This window comes from Ostrinia nubilalis, chromosome 26 (assembly GCF_963855985.1).
Source record: "Ostrinia nubilalis chromosome 26, ilOstNubi1.1, whole genome shotgun sequence".
Classification (NCBI taxonomy): domain Eukaryota; kingdom Metazoa; phylum Arthropoda; class Insecta; order Lepidoptera; family Crambidae; genus Ostrinia; species Ostrinia nubilalis.
In genome coordinates, this window is record NC_087113.1 from 10,403,422 (window position 1) to 10,422,421 (window position 19,000).

A 19,000-nucleotide genomic window follows, 5' to 3' on the forward strand; every position below is an offset into this window, starting at 1 on the left:
GTGAGTACTTAAGTGCTGTTAACAGCACACTAGAAGTTCACTCCAATGTATTCCTTAAGGTATAAGAACGACTTTTAACTCTATTGACGCTGTGAATTATGAGGATTTAAACTCCTGTCGCCGAGCACATAGAATTTCGTCCAATGACCCAAAGGTATCCTTCCTTATCGCTCGCGCGTAATTATATTGCTGTGTAAACTATAGTGCTCGGCGACCGGACTTTAGACCATCACCTGATTTTATGTTTCATCTCTTTCATTTGCCAACAGAACGAGTGAGACAAGTGCAAGAACGATTAGAAGAGTTCATCGAAGCATTGAACAAGGAGAAGTAGATTATTGATTAATTGTTAGCGTGCACTCGCCAACACAAATGTAAATTGTACGGCGTTTCGCTGAGTGAACGAACGAATGAATGAGTGAACGAGGGTTTCGGTCACTCATTCATTTCTGAAGTAGCACTTAGGAACGACCTGTTTTGTTTGTGAATAGGGCAGTTATGTTATACAGGGTGGCTCGATGAAATCAAATTGTATTTTATATAATCTCATATTAGCAGATGGTTTTATAGCAGGGTTTGCATTAAAAAATGGCAAATAATTTGTCTGAATTAAAATTCAACATAATTATGATGTCACATTGAAAATGATAGTGTATTGTTTATGTTTTTAGTTCACATTCATAAAAGATTCCACATCCAATACAGATATTGTTAAAACTAACAATTGTCCATTTATTAAATCCTGCTCTAAAACCTAGCTGTTATGTATCCAGAATATGCCAGCCTGTATAATTTAGTCACTTTAGTTTAATATAACTTAAAATGCATAGCATACATACATTTAATACAGTTAACTTATTTATAAATTTACCTGTGTGAAATTCAAAATCGATTTATTAGGGAAAGTGAAGCACTAGTTACTTAGTACTTGTATAGTGTTGTATTTAAAACTCATTTAATTAAAAAATACCGTCTATAAGGTATTAAGGAGTATCGATTCGCATAAAATACTAATCTAGTGTATGTTATTGTTTTTAAATAAAAATTACTTATTGTTCAAATAAGTAATCGTAGTCATATGAATTATGTACTCAAATGATTACTTTATATTTAACATAAGCAGGTTCACGCAAAAATGGTTACATGAACTGTTGAATGTGTTGAAAATTATTGTTCCTACACTGAATTGCTAAATTGTCATCCTGTATGTATTTGTAAAATCTATTCATTCAATTAAAATAACTTCATTCTACTTTACTATAAACATTGTACAGATTTTTACCCGACTGCGTCAGAAGGAGGGTTATGTTTTTGAAAGTTGATTTTATATGACTACACGTCAGAAGTCTACGGCCCAATAAATCTCCTGTTTATACATATTGGTGTCATATTTTGTATGTAAGATTCTTAGTGGCGCCATGATGACACTTTCGAGTTGGCTGGACTCACTACGAATGACATACATTCTCGTAGCTTTATCTGCCTTATTACAGAAAGTTAGACTCCGGTTGAACTCTGGTTTAAATTGATTGTCATTTTAAACCTTTACCTGGTAATGGCAGAATTTTTGCCACCATATTTTGAACCTTATTGAGAAAACATAAGGTACAAAAGTAATGAAAAATATTTTTCTCTATACCAGTTAAAGGGACTAGCGTTCTTCCCGGGTTTAACTTTTTTGTAATAAGGGGGTGTAAGTCTTATAATTGTGTCTTCTCTACAACATATATCTAATACAACAATATGTGCCTATCTTCTTCTCAGTCGGTACACTCTTGTCAGAGTGGTCGTGGTCATCATCTTGAATCACGATTCAGAGTGATGTTCCTCGTAATACGGCGCCATTCCTCGCGGACTGCAGCTTTCCGGGTACTTTCGCTAACCGAGCACTTAGTTGCGGCCTTGATCTGGTCCGTCCATCTCATTGGTGATCTACCACGTGGTCTGGTGCCCTCAACTTTTCCCTGCACTACGAGACGCTCTATGGAGTCATTACTGCGAGATACATGGCCGAAGAAGTTTAAAATGCGTGACTGTACTGTGGTTGATAGGCGCTGTCTGATGCCGAGTTCTTTTAATATGGAGTCATTGGTACGAAACTCCGTCCACGATATTCCCAGCATCCGTCTCCAGCACCACATCTCCAATGCCTATGTGCCTATACTATAGCTGAAAAAAATGGCTGCATATCTATTATTTTTTAATCGTTTTGCTTCTTCCTAAACAAAGATGAATTTGTGTTAAATCTAGTGCGGATACGTGAGCACTAGATGGCGCTTATAAGGAGCTTGAAAATTAGCAACATGTATGTAAATACGCTAAGTAGTTTCTTCGGTTTTTGTCGCTACTCGGTAGATTAACGCTATGTATAAAGAAGGTAATTAATTACTTTAGTCAGCTAATAGTAGTTTACCAAATATGTAAAAAGTTAATGTTAAAATGTGGGTAACTTCTCTAAGATATGGTTGCTTGTTGATTTCGTATTTTTCTCGGGAGTACCCCGGGCAGATTTTATGAGGTGTTTGATGCATTTAGTGTTTTATTTCTTACAATAATTATGTTTGTGAATTCTTTCCTTTTCTTTTTTGCTTTGAAATGACAATTCTTAGATCTAAATAGGGTATTGGCACCACCAAATGTCTCTCAAATACACTAACTACAAATAAGAGTTAAAAAACGTATTACAGGTATTTCAATGACGATGTGTGGTAGAGAAATCTTACATTGCTTGTTTTACAAGCCAGTATTTTTAAGAAATTTCTGTATAGATCAAATCTGATTGTAGGAGGTATTATTTTGATAAATGTTATTTTAGTGTTTACCTAATGGTGTCAAACTACCCTATTATTACATGAAATAGAAACATTTTTATGTATTCATATTGTGTTGATGTAATAGCGTTTACAATTGTGTTGGTAGATGTACATATTCGTTGTATTATTTTGTTATTAATTTAACTGCTTGATCTAAGTTGTCTTATAATAAAAAGTTGAGAAAATAATGTCTCCATTATTATTCGAACATCATTTTGAATCTGAACTTATTCAACTATACTATTAATGATGCACTATAATGGACAGAAGGATATAAATGTGCGTTCCCTTCGAGAGGCCACTGTGGAAAATGAAGGTTTCGTATACATAAAGATTTAGCAGAACCTCTAAAACAAATGTAGCCAGAATGATAAATTTGTAGGTGTTGTAAGTTGGACGCTACAACCCGCCGAATGTGGTCCCTCAGATGAACTATGTCAAATACCAAATTACTGAATCTGACCAAATAAGATGATTTTCATGAATGGTAATATTTAGGAGGTAAATCGTAGGGCTGCATACGAAAATAAGAGCTCTGGATAGTTACTGCAAATAAAGAAAATCCAATCAGACGATGGGCCCTCAGTTCACCAGTGCACAAAATTTACTTTAATGCTACAAATTGGAACTTGAGACTAAGTTTCTTTGGTAAGGTTTTAATTTTAGCAGAAGTAGCCACAATGCTACCCTGAGAGTACAGGGTTTATATATTCTACTAGTACAGAATAAAAGCTCTAGTAAAGTGAGCCCTCGGGCCACACGTTTCAGAAAATAGTTATCATATTTAGAGACAAGGTGGAAGGTGTATTAATTTACACATAATAATATAAAAACGTAGTCATTAGGTAGTACAAACTTGAGTATCTGTGTGGTGTGTAAATATTTCCTTTCTTGAAATAAAACGGACTCATTTATGTGTGAACAAAATATTCGTATTAGGGTAACCACACATCAGAAAATTAATGGATAACTAGAAAAAGTGTCCCTACACAACCTATACCATGATTAAAAAAATTCAAGATAAAGTTGTACTGTTAAACATTTCTATAGATAGAGCTTAATAAAAAAAAGTATACTGATAACAAAATCACCATGTATACAGGGCGATTTTTACTCAATCGTCGAATTCAACTCGGCTGGGCAGTGTCCGCCGGGAAGCTTCGCGATATTCTCACGTCCGAAATACCGCAGTGTCTTAAGAACTGTGCCACAGCGAACTGAAGCCGAAAGTGGGGATTGTCCACTGATCGGCCACATGCTCAGCAGGACGAGGTCGGTTTTAGAAATAAGATACTAACATTAGCCTAAGTTTTTACTAACATTTATGGATCTCTGTTATCTGAATTACCTAAATACTTTTATTTTATTTTATTTATTTAAGACTGACCAGTGTGTGTTGCCAGTGATGGTATAGGTACGGATCTGAGACGTGGTCGTTTACTATGGGCCTCATGAAGGCTCAAGGTCACCCAAAGGGCCATGGAGCGAGCTATGCTCGGAGTTTCCCTACGTGATCGAATCAGAAATGAGGAGATTCGTAGGAGAACCAAAGTGACTGACATAGCCCGCAGAATAGCTAAAATCAAGTGGCAGCTTGGGCGGGGCACATAGCTCGTAGAGCTGATGGCCGCTGGGGCAGGAAAATTCTTGAGTGGCGACGACGAGCCGGAAGACGTGGCGTGGACCGACGTTTTGGTGAAGGTCGCGGGAGGTACCTGGATGCGAGTGGCACAGGACCGGCCATTGTGGAAATCTTTGGGGAAGGCCTTTGACCAGCAGTGGACGTCTTTTGGCTGAAACGAACGAACGATTCACTGCTATTGATTAATGAACCGCGGCATTAATCGATTTTGTTGTATCACAGCTCAATATAGAAATCCAGCATAAATCTATTCCGTATCTCACAATGCGTAGGTACTTTAAATAAAATTATTTTTACTTCGTACTTACCTATTTAATTAAAATAAAATCAATAGACTCGGATTTATCTCAAAATACCTCTTAGGCAATAGTACAGGATACCTACTTATACTTTAGTTTTGAATTTCCTAAAAAAATCGACAGTGTGGTTAACATACACAAAATCATTACGGAGAATTTAAGAACCAAGATATTTCTTTATAGTCCAGTAGAATTAGATTTTAAATCGGAAATAATTCCTACAAAAGATTTTATTGCTTTAATGGCTTCATTGGTTGCCCATTAAGACTCTCCTAGGTTTTCGACTTCGACGGAGTTATGCTTAAGTGGTGGGGGCCCCCGAAAGGGGCGCTTTTTAGGTTTTCCGGTTATACCGCGTAAAGGACTTACCCTATCGAAAAGTGGTCTTCCTGACGGTTGAAGGGCATTTAATCCTGCATTAAATAAGACCAAATTCATATGTTTTGGACAAACCGTTCTCGTGCAAATGTTCGGCAAAGTAGAAAATATGTGTATAATTAATGACACTCTCCACGTCCAATAGCTCGTCACCCGTAGGCTCCCAAGCCTTGTAAAGGGTCGCCTTAACCAGCGTATCCCTGTCAAGGCTCACGAGTTGGATTCGCCTATCCTTGTTCGTCCCAGCCGTTCCTTAACTGCGGTTGCTGCACCTCTTCCTGGTACTCTCCTGAACGACTCTGTGTTACCTAATGTGGCTGCCCCTCTTCCTTGTACCCTCCTGTACGATTGCATTGCTTAGCCATATGCCTGGTCCAAGGTTCGACGCCACAAAATCAACTTCGTACGCGTGGAAATAGTTTAAATATATTTTCCGTGCTTGCAACATTTTTCTTTACTGCTTCGCCTCTATTAGTTGTAGAGTGATTGTATATATCCTATAGCCTTCCTCAATTTATGAGCTATTCAACACAATAATAATTATTTCAATCAAACTAGTAATTCTACTAGATTAGCGCGTTCAAACAAACAAACAAAAAACTCTTCAGCGTTTTAATATGAACTTGTTGTTGTTGATTTTTGGCGTCGAACCTTAGACCAGGCATACTGCTAGGCAACGTAGTCGTGCAGGAGGATACAAGGAAGAGGGACAGCCACAGTAGGTAACACAGAGTCGTTCAGGTGAGTGCCAGGAAGAGGTGCAGCAACCGCAGTTAAGGAACGGCTGGGACGAACAAGGATAGGCGCATCCAGCTCGTAAGCCTTGATAGGGTTACACTGGTTGAGGCGCTTCTTTTCAAGACTTGGAAGCCTGCGGGTAACGAGCCATTGGACGTGGAGAGGGTCATTAATTATACACATATTTTCTACTTTGCCGAACATTTGCACGAGAACGGTTTGTCCAAAACATATGAATTTGGTCTTATTTAATGCAGGATTAAATGCCCTTCAACCGTCAGGAAGACCACTTTTCGATAGGGTAAGTCCTTTACGCGGTATAACCGGAAAACCGAAAAAGCGCCCCTTTCGAGGGCCCCCACCACTTAAGCACAACTCCGTCGAAGTCGAAAATCTAGGAGAATCTTTATGGGCAACTAATGAAGCCATTAAAACCCTAAAATCTTTAGTAGGAATTATTTCCGATTTAATTCATTTTTGTGTTTAATTCTACTGGCCTATTAAATACTTTATACAGCAATAATATTTGAATACAATTTTAAACTGCAAATTTTGTACATAAATGGTGTAAACTATTTTTATCAAACAATGAGTTGGGCGAGATATTTATCATGGAATTGGTTTTTAGCGTGTGTTCCGAGGGCTCACTTTACTAGAACTTTTATTCTGTACTAGTAGAATATATAAACCCTGTACTCTCAGGGTAGCATTGTGGCTACTTCTGCTAAAATTAAAACCTTACCAAAGGAACTTAGTCTCAAGATCCAATTTGTAGCATTAAAGTAAATTTTGTGCACTGGTGAACTGAGGGCCCATCGTCTGATTGGATTTTCTTTATTTGCAGTAACTATCCAGAGCTCTTATTTTCGTATGTAGCCCTACGATTTACCTCCTAAATATTACCATTCATCAAAATCATCTTATTTGGTCAGATTCAGTAATTTGGTATTTGACATAGTTCATCTGAGGGACCACATTCGGCGGGTTGTAGCGTCCAACTTACAACACCTACAAATTTATCATTCTGGCTACATTTGTTTTAGAGGTTCTGCTAAATATTTATGTATACGAAACCTTCGTTTTCCACAGTGGCCTCTCGAAGGGAACGCACATGGATATAATCACAGATATAAGGCCAAAATATGAATTATGTGGTATAGCCCTAACTTTTCAATGAAACACAATTTGTGCATTATGTACTTTATAAAAAATAATTTACAGTGTGTGTATAAAGACATAAGTAATTTCATTATTGAAACACAAATACAATAAATACCTAGATTTCGGATTAAACAAATCCTTCAACTCATTGCTGCTTTCTCAGACTCTAATCAGGCACTATTTCAGTAACTAATTTGATTATGATTCTATGAAAGATATGATTTCCAGATTAAACATATGATTCAATTTATTGCTTCTATTTCAGTCTATTATGGTATATTATTTTTCAAACTACACTCGACATCAAATAAATCGCACCTCCCGCGACAAGCATTTTCAAACGTATGCTTCCCCACTTCCCACCAATATTGGCACCATTTGAAAGCCTAGTTCTAACCTTCATTTCATTAAAGGAAAGGTTTTTACCCCAAAAATGTGTCTTTAGAAGGATCCAGTCACTTCTTCAAAAAATAGGTAGTTACGCTAGAGCCAACTTTTATGGCTATAAAACTGTTAAGTTGGGATTAATCGCTATCCATCTGTTAAAGAGGACACGTGAGATCATTATTTGGTTTTATAACCATAAAAATTGGTCTAATTGAGCCCATAGGTGGGCCCAAAGTGAGGTATTTTTTCAAGTCACATTTATGGTATATGTTAATCATTTATTAAGAAATTAAATGTGTTTTTCTTTAAGGATATTTATTGGGCTTTCAAATAACACCAATATTATTGGGGCACCATGATTGTGTCAGAAGAAAATCGTTAAAGTTCGCGTCGCGGAAGGTGCGGTTTATTTGATGTTGAGTATAGATTCACAAGTTTGATTGAGATCCTATGTTATTTCAGGATCGCAAATCTAATCTTTTTATTTTCATCGCCCGGCATGTTGGGCGGCAGCGTCCGCGACACGTACATCTTGCTGGTGGGGTCGCTGTGCCTGTTCATGTGCAGCTTCAAGAAGGAAGCCGTCACGAACTTGCGGGAACAGATCTCGCACGACAGTTTTGGACCCACATGCTTAAATTTCACATGTTCCGCTCTAGCAGACGCATTAACAAACCTCTCGTTGCAATACTTGCAAGAATACGGCTTCTCGCCAGTGTGTCTTCTGGTATGATACAATAAGGCTTCTTTAGACACAAATCTTCTGTTACATATTGTACACTTAAAATTCTTCTCTCCTGTATGTTTTAACATGTGGGTCTTCAGGTAACTGGGAGCGGTGAACTGCTTCCCGCAATATTCACATTCATGTGGCTTGGCGTTGCCGTGCGTGAACCTCTCGTGGACCCGGAGCCCGCCGGGGGTACTGTAGCCCTTCCCGCACAGATCACAAATATATGTTTTTACAATTTCAGTTCTAAACGGATGCGGGTCCAACTTATCCTCCAAACATAATTTCACATGCCTTTCAAAGAAATCCTTTGAAGTGTATAGTTTACCACATTTAGGGCATTTGCTTCTTTTGGAAAAAAGATGCCTCCGTTCATGTATCTGCAGCTTGTCAACGCCTTCACAGGAAACTCCACAGTCTTTGCACACATAAACGTTGTGGTTTTTTCTGATGTGACTGAACAGCTCTGTGTCAGTGTCCATACGAATACCGCATTCGTCGCATCCGTATCGGTGTGCCATAACTGAATGATTTTCCAAATCCAACTCATTTGAAAAACTCTCATAACAAACGTCACAGGTAATTTCATAATGAAAACTAAAGTTGTGAGCTTTTATTTCAAGCAGGTTGTCCAACAACATGTCACATTTTGTACATTCGTATTGTTTTGTTTTCCTCTCATGTCTCAGTTTCAGTGCATTAAAATTCTCATTATCTGTATTGTCTTTTTTAACTGGATGAAGTTTAGATTCATGCTCTTCCACAAAGACGTAGACTGCTTTATTATTAGTGGTATCAAGTTCAACATTTAATGCTTCTGTTAATCCATTAAAAACGTTGTGTAGCAGGTCATTAGAACTTTTACACATTTTAATGAAAGTCATCATTTCAAGCATATTTTCAACACAGCTCAAGCACACAGCGTCAACGCCAGCGATCTTTCCTTCAGCCTGTAATAATTAACCAAAGCATTAGTATATTCTATTATGGTTTTAATAAACTAAGATTCTAGTACCTTTGCCACAACTAACCTTACTCTCCGAAGAAAGCACCTGGCCAAAGAATTCAGGAAGAAGCTGAGCATCGTCGGTCAGAAAGTCCATCTCGACAAAATCTTTTAGTGTGACGTACTCTTTTTCTATACCTCTTAGGCATAACCTGCAGTGGCTAAAACGGCATTCGTTCACCACATTTGAGACTAATAAATTTACTTCGTACTTTTCCAACATTTTTATAAATCGTACACTAAACCGCACGAAACTTGTTCAACTTTTCAATTTTAAAACTAAATTGTCATGTCAAATAAACCGCCTATGCAATTTTCGTTCAAGAACACATTCAGGAAAGTGCAATGCTGTAAAAATTTACATTTACAAGCAGACGCCATCAAAATGGCGGCGTATGAACTGTTGAACGTTTCAATCAAAATTTATCAGAGCTTCGAGTGCACAGCTTTTTATGGAGACGACCTCTTATACAGTGTGTCACGTTAAAGTGTACATAATATGAAAATAGATGAAACTGGACCTATTTTTATCGACAAAAAAGAGGTCAAAAAATTTTTGAGATTTTTTTTAATTTTTTATAGAATTTTTTTCTCTTCCAATTACCTAATGTAAAGAAAACGTAATAACTTTTAAACTAAGCGGTATATCCTGATAAAATATAAACAGTAATAATGCTAAATAACAGGCAATACTAAAAAAATACATAAAATACACAAAAAATGCCAACAAATAATAAAAAATGATACTTTTTGAAAAAAATCTGGAATAACCTCGCCCGTTAAATCGAGGTGTTTTGTAATAAAAATGAGCTCAATGGCACAATTTGTGAGCTCAAGTTCAGAATCATCAGCATCACTATCTTCAGCTGTCATCTGCACGCCGTATGGATTATCCAAAGCATGTCCAAAGCCGTAAAACTTCTATGAAAAAAAAACATGTCATCTGCACTCGTCTGTCACTGTCAAACACTGTCAAAGTGTCAAGCTGGCTGTCATATAAACGGCTATTGTCACAGATCACTATAAATATGTAGCAAGCGCTATTGTTGTTATTAATTGATCCACAAAATAGTTCTTTGGATAAACCCAATGCTATTGAACAGTGAACACACATTTTTATCAACATTCATAAAATGGCTAATGACTGCTATCTTATGTCAACTGCCCTAAAGTTCTTAGCTGGGCAAAGTGGAGACATTTGCAGGTTATGTTTGGCATCTACTGCTGGGCAAACCGTGACTAATATTGGCGATAGTTTTTTACTCCAGAGGCCGTACTATGAGGGCTCAGTTAATTTCGTTGAAATGCTCCACGAACTGGGTGTAAGTGATATAAATTTAATATTTAAACTAGCTGGAGTAGTCAATTTGGCATCGCCAAGATACAAGTACAACACTAATCAATACTAATGTTTCAGGTAGGAGCTGATGAGGCGCTCCCAGAGAACTTCTGTAATGTCTGCGCTGATACAGTTGCCAACGCATATCTGTTCAAGCGACTCCTTAACTACTCTTCCAGCAAGTGGGCTGAAGTCATGAGCAGGCTAAGCTCTAGTCTTAACTTGGCTGAATCAGCCAGGCCAAATGGGAAATCTGTTTATCTTATCATAAATGAATATGGTAGTGACATGTTCACCAGTCGCAATAGCCCAAAAGTCAAAAAGGATGTGCTGATTCAGATTCGAAAAAGTTATGCAAAAGCCAAAGAAAAAAAATCCACGAGTGTGAAGTGTACAGAATGTTATAAAAAATTCAAATCCAACAGCCTACTTTCAAAACACAATGTAAAAGTTCACAATAAAACTGAAATTTCATGTCCTTATTGTTTCAAAATGTTTGCTACACCTAGTCGGTTGGAATACCACACAGAAAAGGTTCACTGTCCAAAAAAAATTCAATGTCCAAAGTGCAATGAAATGTTAAGCACACCCAGAATGTTGAAATACCATGACCGGGCAAAACATGTGGCAGTTATATGTAAACTTTGTGGTGTGCAGGTCCCATGTAAACAAAAATTACAAGCTCATTTAGAGAAACATAAAGCTAATAAATGTCCAAGGTGTGGAAAAACCTTTGCTACTAGTTATACATACAAGGCTCATGTAAAGGCTTGTGGAAAGGAAGGGAAAACACCAAAATTCTTTTGTGATATTTGTGAGAAAGGATATGTAAAAAAAGATGGTTTACGCTCACATTTAAAGATCGATCATGGATTTGGCAAAGTACTGAAATGCAAAGTTTGTAAAAAGAAGTTTATTAGGGCCAGTAAACTAAAGAATCATATGGTAAAGCATACGAAAGAAAAGAACTTCTGTTGCGACCAATGTGGTAGTAAGTTTGTGACACAAGCTGGCTTAGTTTACCACGTCAGACTACATACAGGTGAAAGGCCATTTGTCTGTGAATTGTGCGATGAAAGGTTTGTTTCTGCTTCTCGTCTGATGGAACATAAACACAGAAAACATTTTGGACCAACCAAGCAGTGTTCAATATGTCCCAAGAAATTTGTGAAAAGTAGTCAGTTGAAAACACATATGTATAGGCATAGCAACCCACATAGTAAGCTATATTCAGGAGCAGATATTCAGCCCGTCTTTGTGGAAACATGCAAGCTATAGAAGTGCTATTTGCTTCTCAAATGAATGTGCTTAATTTCATGAGTGTACAAGTAGCTATCGAGTTGTGAGGGGGCCAACAATACCTCGAAATGATTTCTTTAATGTTACACATGGCTGTTAAAATACCAGTTCCTTATTTTAATGTGGCTGGGCATACTACCAAATGACTAGATAGATTGTTCATGTTCAATGATCAGACGGACACACAAACATTTTAAATATATATAGATGTCATGAATGCTCTTATAAAGGAATCATGAATGTTTGCATTTTTTTTTTTCAAACCTGGAACCTGTGCCTGGACTGGAACCAACAATGAGAAATTATATTTATTTAAACCACTTAAATTCAAATCAAGACGAAATGTCTAATAAAACATACTGTTTTATTTCTGTTTTCTACAAGTAAAATTAAATATTTTTGTACTACCCGTTCGCGATAAGTTTGCCGGTCCGAGGAATCACGAGGGAGGAATGCGCGTCCTTTCCCCCAACCGCGATTAAACGCAATTATGTAAAAGTTAGTGATTAAAGGCAATTAATGTCTCTTATTTTACGCAAACACTCAATTTTTAACAATTAAAAAATAGTTTAAAATAGTATCCTTTGTCCAGCAGTGGACGTCATTTGGCTGAAAACGAACGAACGAAGTATACTATATTATAATTAAATTATATTTTAAATATAGTTTGATAAAGTTATAGATAGACGATTCCCTTCGAGTGACGTCATATCGCAGCAAACTTAAAGTGTGCTTAAAGCGAACGGATGGTCCATAGAGCACTTGGTTTTGAGAACCATGACTTAGATTTATTATCTGTGTGGCAGCCACTATCTTCAGCTGTCATCTATCACTGTCAGTGTCAAGCTGTGAAGCTGTCATCCATCTGCCATGCTGTGACTGTCAATGTCATTTGAAAAAAAAAACTTACTGTGGTGTTGTTGAAAACGGCTATTTTGTTTTGTAGCTATTTTGGATATTTGGATAAACTCAATGTTAATAAACACACTTTTTCATCAACATTCATAAAATGGCTTACGACTGCCATCATATGTCAACTGCCCTAAAGTTCTTATCTGGGCAAAGTGGAGACATTTGCAGGTTATGTTTGGCATCTACTGCTGGGCAAACCGTGACTAATATTGGCGATAGTTTTTTACTCCAGAGGCCGTACTATGAGGGCTCAGTTAATTTCGTTGAAATGCTCCACGAACTGGGTGTAAGTGATATAAATTTAATATTTAAACTAGCTGGAGTAGTCAATCATGTCATCGCCAAGATACAAGTACAACACTAATCAATACTAATGTTTCAGGTAGGAGCTGATGAGGCGCTCCCAGAGAACTTCTGTAATGTCTGCGCTGATACAGTTGCCAATGCATATCTGTTCAAGCGACTCCTTAACTACTCTTCCAGCAAGTGGGCTGAAGTCATGAGCAGGCTAAGCTCTAGTCTTAACTTGGCTGAATCAGCCAGGCCAAATGGGAAATCTGTTTATCTTATCATAAATGAATGTGGTAATGACATGTTCACCAGTCGCAATAGCCCAAAAGTCAAAAAGGATGTGCTGCTGCAGATTCGAAAAAGCTATTCAAAAGCCAAAAAAAAATATTCCACGAGTGTGAAGTGTACAGAATGTGATAAAAAATTCAAATCCTACAGCCAACTTTCAAAGCACAATGTTAAAGTTCACAATAAAACTAAAAATACTTGTCCACATTGCTTCAAAATATTTGCTACACCTGGTCAGTTGGAATACCATGCAGAAAGGGTTCACTATCCAAAAAAAATTAAATGTCCAAAGTGCAAGAAAATGTTTAGCACACACAGAATGTTGAAATACCATGACCGGGCAAAACATGTGGCTGTTATATGTAAACTTTGTGGTGTGCAGGTCCCATGTAAACAAAAATTACAAGCTCATTTAGAGAAACATAAAGCTAATAAATGTCCAAGGTGTGGAAAAAACTTTGCTAATATTTACACATACAGGGCTCATGCAAAGGTTTGTGGAAAGGAAGGGAATACACCAAACTTCTTTTGTGATATTTGTAAGAAAGGATATGTATCAAAAAATAGTATACGCTCACATATCAAGACTGATCATGGATTTGGTGAAGTACTGAAATGCAAAGTTTGTGAAAAGAAGTTTGATGCTGTCAGTAAGCTAAAGAATCATATGGTAAAGCATACAAAGGAAAGGAACTTCCATTGTGACCAGTGTGGTAATAGGTTTGTGACACAAGCTGCCTTAGTTTACCATGTAAGACTTCATACAGGTGAAAAACCATTTCCCTGTGAATTGTGCAATGAAAGTTTTCTTTCTGCCTCTCGTAGGATGGACCATAAGCACAGAAAACATTTTGGACCAACCAAGCAGTGTTCAATATGTCCTATGAAATTCGTGACAAGTAGTCAATTGAGAATACATATGAATAGGCATAGCAACCCCCATAGCAAGTTATATTCAGGAGCAGATTTGCAGCCCGTCACTGTGGAAACATTCATTCCACAATACACTATTGTCAACCTACAATAGAAGCATTGAAATAATATTAATAATATGTAGTACAGATATATCTCAATGAATAGAAGTGCTATTGCTTCTCAAATTTTTTAATCAAATGGAATAAATATATTTAGCAAGTACCTACCTATTTGAATGTATATTTTTTGTATTTTCTTTCCTCACAATCACCTGCCTGTAAGCTTACAAGTGTTTTGCATTAATAAATAAATAAATCATCACGCATGAACCCATGCATGATTTCAGTCATAATACATGGTAAGATGATTTAATTTGTATTGAATAAGTATAGGCTGGTAATGATAATTTAAGTTTTCCATGAAGGTAGCAGTGAAGTGTTCGACCTCAAGAGGTCAGTTGGATTGGGTCAGGTGAAGATTTTAGTTCTTGAAAGTATCCGCTAGAGACGCTTTACAACTTTATTGACATATTTTTACCCAGGGGGTGTAGTGTGGGTTCACATATAAAAAAAGTTTAAAGATGATTTTTCCAGTACCTATTTTAGGAATATAAAATTTGAAACGTCCAAGTGGCAAAATCGGCAAAAATCTAAAACTCAGTTTTGGTCATTGTGAATCTGTGGCTGCCACAACGTATGGATCCACCATAGAGTTATTAACCAACCAGAGCCCCGATTACGGTAACTTTTAACGTCTACAATCCAGACGCGTTTCTGATTCTGCAATACGATTGGTCAAAACAGCTGACGTACGCTGTTGAACGACCAATCGTATCGCAGAATCGAGAAGCGTGTCTGGATTGTTGACGTTAAAAATTACCGTAATCGGGGCTCAGGAGTAGCAGCGCGCGTTTATTTCCATACAAAAAATTTCGCCATTTCCTGAGGGGGACGAGGTAATGACATTTGTGTAACAGCTGATGGCGCTGGGACACTATCGATATTTTTGTCGATGAGAATCATTGCTCTATGGTTCATAGTCTATGGTTTTTGTTTTAAATAATATTGTAATACTTGTTAAGTTGGTCTCGGGGTCGTGAAATAATGTTCAAGGCACAATTCAATCATCAACAAGTATATTGTCAATTTAACACAACGAAATACACATAAAACTTGGATAATATCGGTCAAAACAATATCTAAACACCAAAATACTGGGAGAGTAAAATGGCGCGCGTCGCGGCCATGGGCGGACTTGCAATAGGGTCGATTTTAGAAAAGACGCCGGCGACCGTTGGTGAGAGCGCGCCGGCAGAGCGCGCGAGCCCGTGAGTTACGAAATAAAGCCCGCCAAATTCGAATGCGAGCATTAACCACAGAGGTCGCGTTACAACCTCCCCCTCTGACCAAGACATAGCGCCCTCGCGTCAAGGTCAGCAAATGATACCTTGGGTCTACTACGCCTATGCCTCTGACTGAGCCGTTTCGGCGGTCCATCGCCTAGGGACGGGGTCAGCTTTGGGACGCGATACCCTCCTGCGTGTTCCTCCGGCCAGTACGCAGTACTCGCGGCCTCCCTAACTTGACGAAATCGGTTTCGTCGATATAAATCGCCAGCGGAATAATAGCGCGCGGAATGAATATGACGTGCTTCGTCAGCGGGGTTGATGACCTCAATTACATTATGGAACCCCTTGTAGGGCCCTCTCCTCCCCCTAGACGGAACGTCGGATAGCAGCATGTCACGTGACTCTGGGTACTCGATTTGGTTCTTACTAAAAGAAGCTAAATCAACGTCGGCACAACATGGATGTAGTGGTTTTCCGGGAGCCTCCCCCTGCATTGAACCTGCCCTGGGGCAATAACCATCGGGAGGCGATATCGTAGGGGGTTTCCGGTCACTCCGACCGTTAACACGTTGAGTGCCGCGGGCTCCGTGCACTATACAGGTACTCAGCTGCATCGTCGGTCTTGATACGCCCTTAGGCCTTACCTTCCCCTGGAGTACCCGGTCGGCTGCTTCTACCTTCATCAGCTCTGCCTTGCTGGTGGTAGATAATTCGAAGCTGGTGATGAACGGATGCCAACGTCGCGGCCCATCGTTGAAACACCAGCTGCTCTGCGGTAAGTCCAGCAGGATACCAGCTTTGGTAATAAAATCTCTACCTAATAGGGTTCTTGTTCGCGCGTGTGGTAGCACCAAGAACACGGTAGGTATTATACGACCTTTCAAGGTGACATTGACCTCGCCTTCGAGCGTCGTCTGTAGGTGTTGCGATCCATTTGCAAGCCCTACGATACGTTTGGACTCCCTAAATGTAACACCTGCCTCGCGTAACATATTATACAGCACGGGGCTTGCGATAGAGTGTGTGGCCCCCGTGTCAATAATCGCCACCCCCGTTCGGTTTACGACCTGAATTTCTATCAGCGGCCTTGGATCGTCATCGCTGTCTATGACATAGGCCGTACTAAAGTCCGATTTACTCGTACTACTCGAACCGGGTGCGCCTTTACAATTATCGCACTTTGATCTAACTACTCCCAGCTGACCGCATCCGTAGCAACGTAGGACATTACTATCGTTCGACTCAAATGTAGTTACGTCACTTTTAATTTCTTTATTGCGGCAGTTATCTTTAGTATGGCCGAAAAGTTTGCAGTAACTACACCTGGGTCGAACGCGCCTTTTCCCATCACTATTGCTATAATTCGTATTTGAAACTCGCGGGATATTCGACACAGATTCACTACACGAATCGAAATAAACTTCGTCGCGATGTTTACTCGTAAATGAACTCGGGGGGTCGTTTACGGCATGCGACGGGTTAACACTCGGGCCCGCGGTCGAGCGGCATCGCGCAGTTGGTGGGTTAACGGGGCTCGCGCTATTATTATTACCAACGTGAGAACTCACCTCTGCCAGCGACTCTTCTACCAACCTGACTTTACTTATCAGCTGTTCCAGCCCGTCCACAGCGTCACGAGGCACTCGTTTTCTTATCTTACGATCTAAAAGTCCATAAACAATGTCTAGCTTCATTGCTTCGGGTACTACGTACGGTAACTTTGATAATAAGGCGCGCACTTTATTCACAAACACATCGGCTCGTTCGTCACTTTGTTCGGCGGAAAATATGTCGCGAAATATTTTATACGCGGGTCGCGGCACGCCGAACATCCCTCGAAGTCGCTGTAGGGCTTCGGTCCATGACGTCACCGACGACTTCACGCCTTGCCACCATACGGCGGCCTCGCCGACCAGCAGCATCGGTAGCCCCCTCAGAGCATGCTCGTCGCTGACGTTGGTGCACTCGCGGTACACTTCGATGGCATCAATGAATGCTTCGAGCTCGTCCGCGTTCTTTGACCTTCCGTCGAAGCGCGCTGTGCACTTCGCGAAGTTACCCGGGCGCTGTGAGTCGGGTTGTGGCGATGATGTTTGCGAATGTTGGCCTCTGTAACCAGTCAGGATGCTCTCTATCAGCGTACGGCTGGATTCCGCTTGGCTCCTGGTGATGCTGGAGACCAGGTTCTGGAGCATTTCCTCCGACATGGTGACGTTCGGTGAGGAAACCACTGTCCGGTTCGCTTCGGTGTCAGTGTAGTCTGCGTCCGAGTCCGATCCCTCGTTTCTCGCGGTCCTCGCGGCATTCCTCTTCGGTGGCATGTTGAGACGATAGAAAGAGTGGGTTCTTCAAGTAAATGTCGAAAGGCTTTCGTTGTTTACACTTGTGTAGAACGTGCCCCGCAAGTTGGGCGTCACTGTAATACTTGTTAAGTTGGTCTCGGGGTCGTGAAATAATGTTCAAGGCACAATTCAATCATCAACAAGTATATTGTCAATTTAACACAACGAAATACACATAAAACTTGGATAATATCGGTCAAAACAATATCTAAACACCAAAATACTGGGAGAGTAAAATGGCGCGCGTCGCGGCCATGGGCGGACTTGCAATAGGGTCGATTTTAGAAAAGACGCCGGCGACCGTTGGTGAGAGCGCGCCGGCAGAGCGCGCGAGCCCGTGAGTTACGAAATAAAGTCCGCCCATGGCCGCGACGCGTGATTATTACTCTCCCAATATTTCGGTGTTTGGATATTGTTTTGACTGATATAAACCAAGTTTCATGTACATTTCGTTGTGTTAAATTGACAATATACTTGTTGATGATTGAATTGTGCCTACGAACTTATTTCACGACCCCGAGACCAACTTAACAAGTATTACAATATGAATTAATTTATTATCATAAGGAAGATTCAATGTTTCAGATCTCTATTTACAGGAAAATACGCAGAAGTTTGGCATTTCTTCCTTAGCACCAATACGAATTGTGAAGTTTATGAGTTACATGAAAAAAAAAAACTAACAAGCCATTTATTTATGCAAGTAGGGCTTTTAAAAAGCAATTTAAAACGTCCCAGTATTAACCCTACCACCATTACCCTACTACCCATGAAATAGGTACCTAATATTTATACAGCGTGTAACCTTTTGATACCCCATTACTTTAAGGGTTTATTCTGTACATAAAAATAATTTATAATGTCCAAGAATCATGTGTCCCAAAAAAAAATAAAACCGACTCCAAAAAACCTACACTAAAACGTAGAAAAATAATTACTAATTACCTACTTATTTATTAGGACGAATTATTAATATTTATGTAGGTATACCATGATTGATACTTCTGGAGTCGGTGCCAAGATTATGAAACATGTAAAGTTTGCCTGCACCAACTCCAAAAGTATCAATCATGGTATACCTACATAAATATTAATAATTCGTCCTAATAAAT

General features: G+C 39.2%; 3 protein-coding genes and 1 long non-coding RNA gene across 4 annotated transcripts in view; 3 read left to right on the forward strand and 1 right to left on the reverse strand.

Moving 5' to 3' along the window:
* LOC135084682 (dynamin-like 120 kDa protein, mitochondrial) overlaps positions 1–3,001 on the forward strand; it is a 60,825-nt gene extending 57,824 nt beyond the window's left edge. Inside the window, exon 21 of the mRNA XM_063979453.1 lies at positions 270–3,001. Coding sequence (XP_063835523.1) covers positions 270–334 — 65 coding nt within the window. The 3' untranslated portion in view covers positions 335–3,001. The remainder of the gene's footprint in view (positions 1–269) is intronic.
* Positions 3,002–7,054: 4,053 nt separating this feature from the next.
* On the reverse strand, positions 7,055–9,519 carry LOC135084697 (zinc finger protein 433-like). The gene is made up of 2 exons (XM_063979466.1): positions 9,180–9,519; positions 7,055–9,098 (listed from the first exon to the last, which is right to left on the reverse strand). Exons 1-2 carry the CDS (start codon positions 9,375–9,377, stop codon positions 7,872–7,874), a joined length of 1,425 nt encoding a protein of 474 aa, XP_063835536.1. The 5' UTR covers positions 9,378–9,519; the 3' UTR covers positions 7,055–7,871.
* A 630-nt stretch (positions 9,520–10,149) lies between these two features.
* LOC135084637 (uncharacterized) lies at positions 10,150–12,036 on the forward strand. The gene is made up of 2 exons (XR_010259911.1): positions 10,150–10,476; positions 10,572–12,036. It is a non-coding gene; the product is annotated as an uncharacterized LOC135084637 (long non-coding RNA).
* A 613-nt stretch (positions 12,037–12,649) lies between these two features.
* LOC135084630 (zinc finger protein 28-like) lies at positions 12,650–14,433 on the forward strand. Its single transcript, XM_063979398.1, has 2 exons — positions 12,650–12,990; positions 13,087–14,433. Exons 1-2 carry the CDS (start codon positions 12,802–12,804, stop codon positions 14,308–14,310), a joined length of 1,413 nt encoding a protein of 470 aa, XP_063835468.1. The 5' UTR covers positions 12,650–12,801; the 3' UTR covers positions 14,311–14,433.
* Positions 14,434–19,000: the final 4,567 nt, after the last annotated feature.

Coding starts and splice junctions, on each gene's coding strand:
- LOC135084697 (XM_063979466.1), bottom strand. CDS start 9,377: ATGTTGGAAAAGTACGAAGTAAATTTATTAGTCTCAAATGTGGTGAAC. Junction 9,099..9,179: donor TGCTTTCTTCGGAGAGTAAG/GTTAGTTGTGGC, acceptor TAATTATTACAG/GCTGAAGGAAAGATCGCTGG.
- LOC135084630 (XM_063979398.1), top strand. CDS start 12,802: ATGGCTTACGACTGCCATCATATGTCAACTGCCCTAAAGTTCTTATCT. Junction 12,991..13,086: donor AAATGCTCCACGAACTGGGT/GTAAGTGATATA, acceptor CTAATGTTTCAG/GTAGGAGCTGATGAGGCGCT.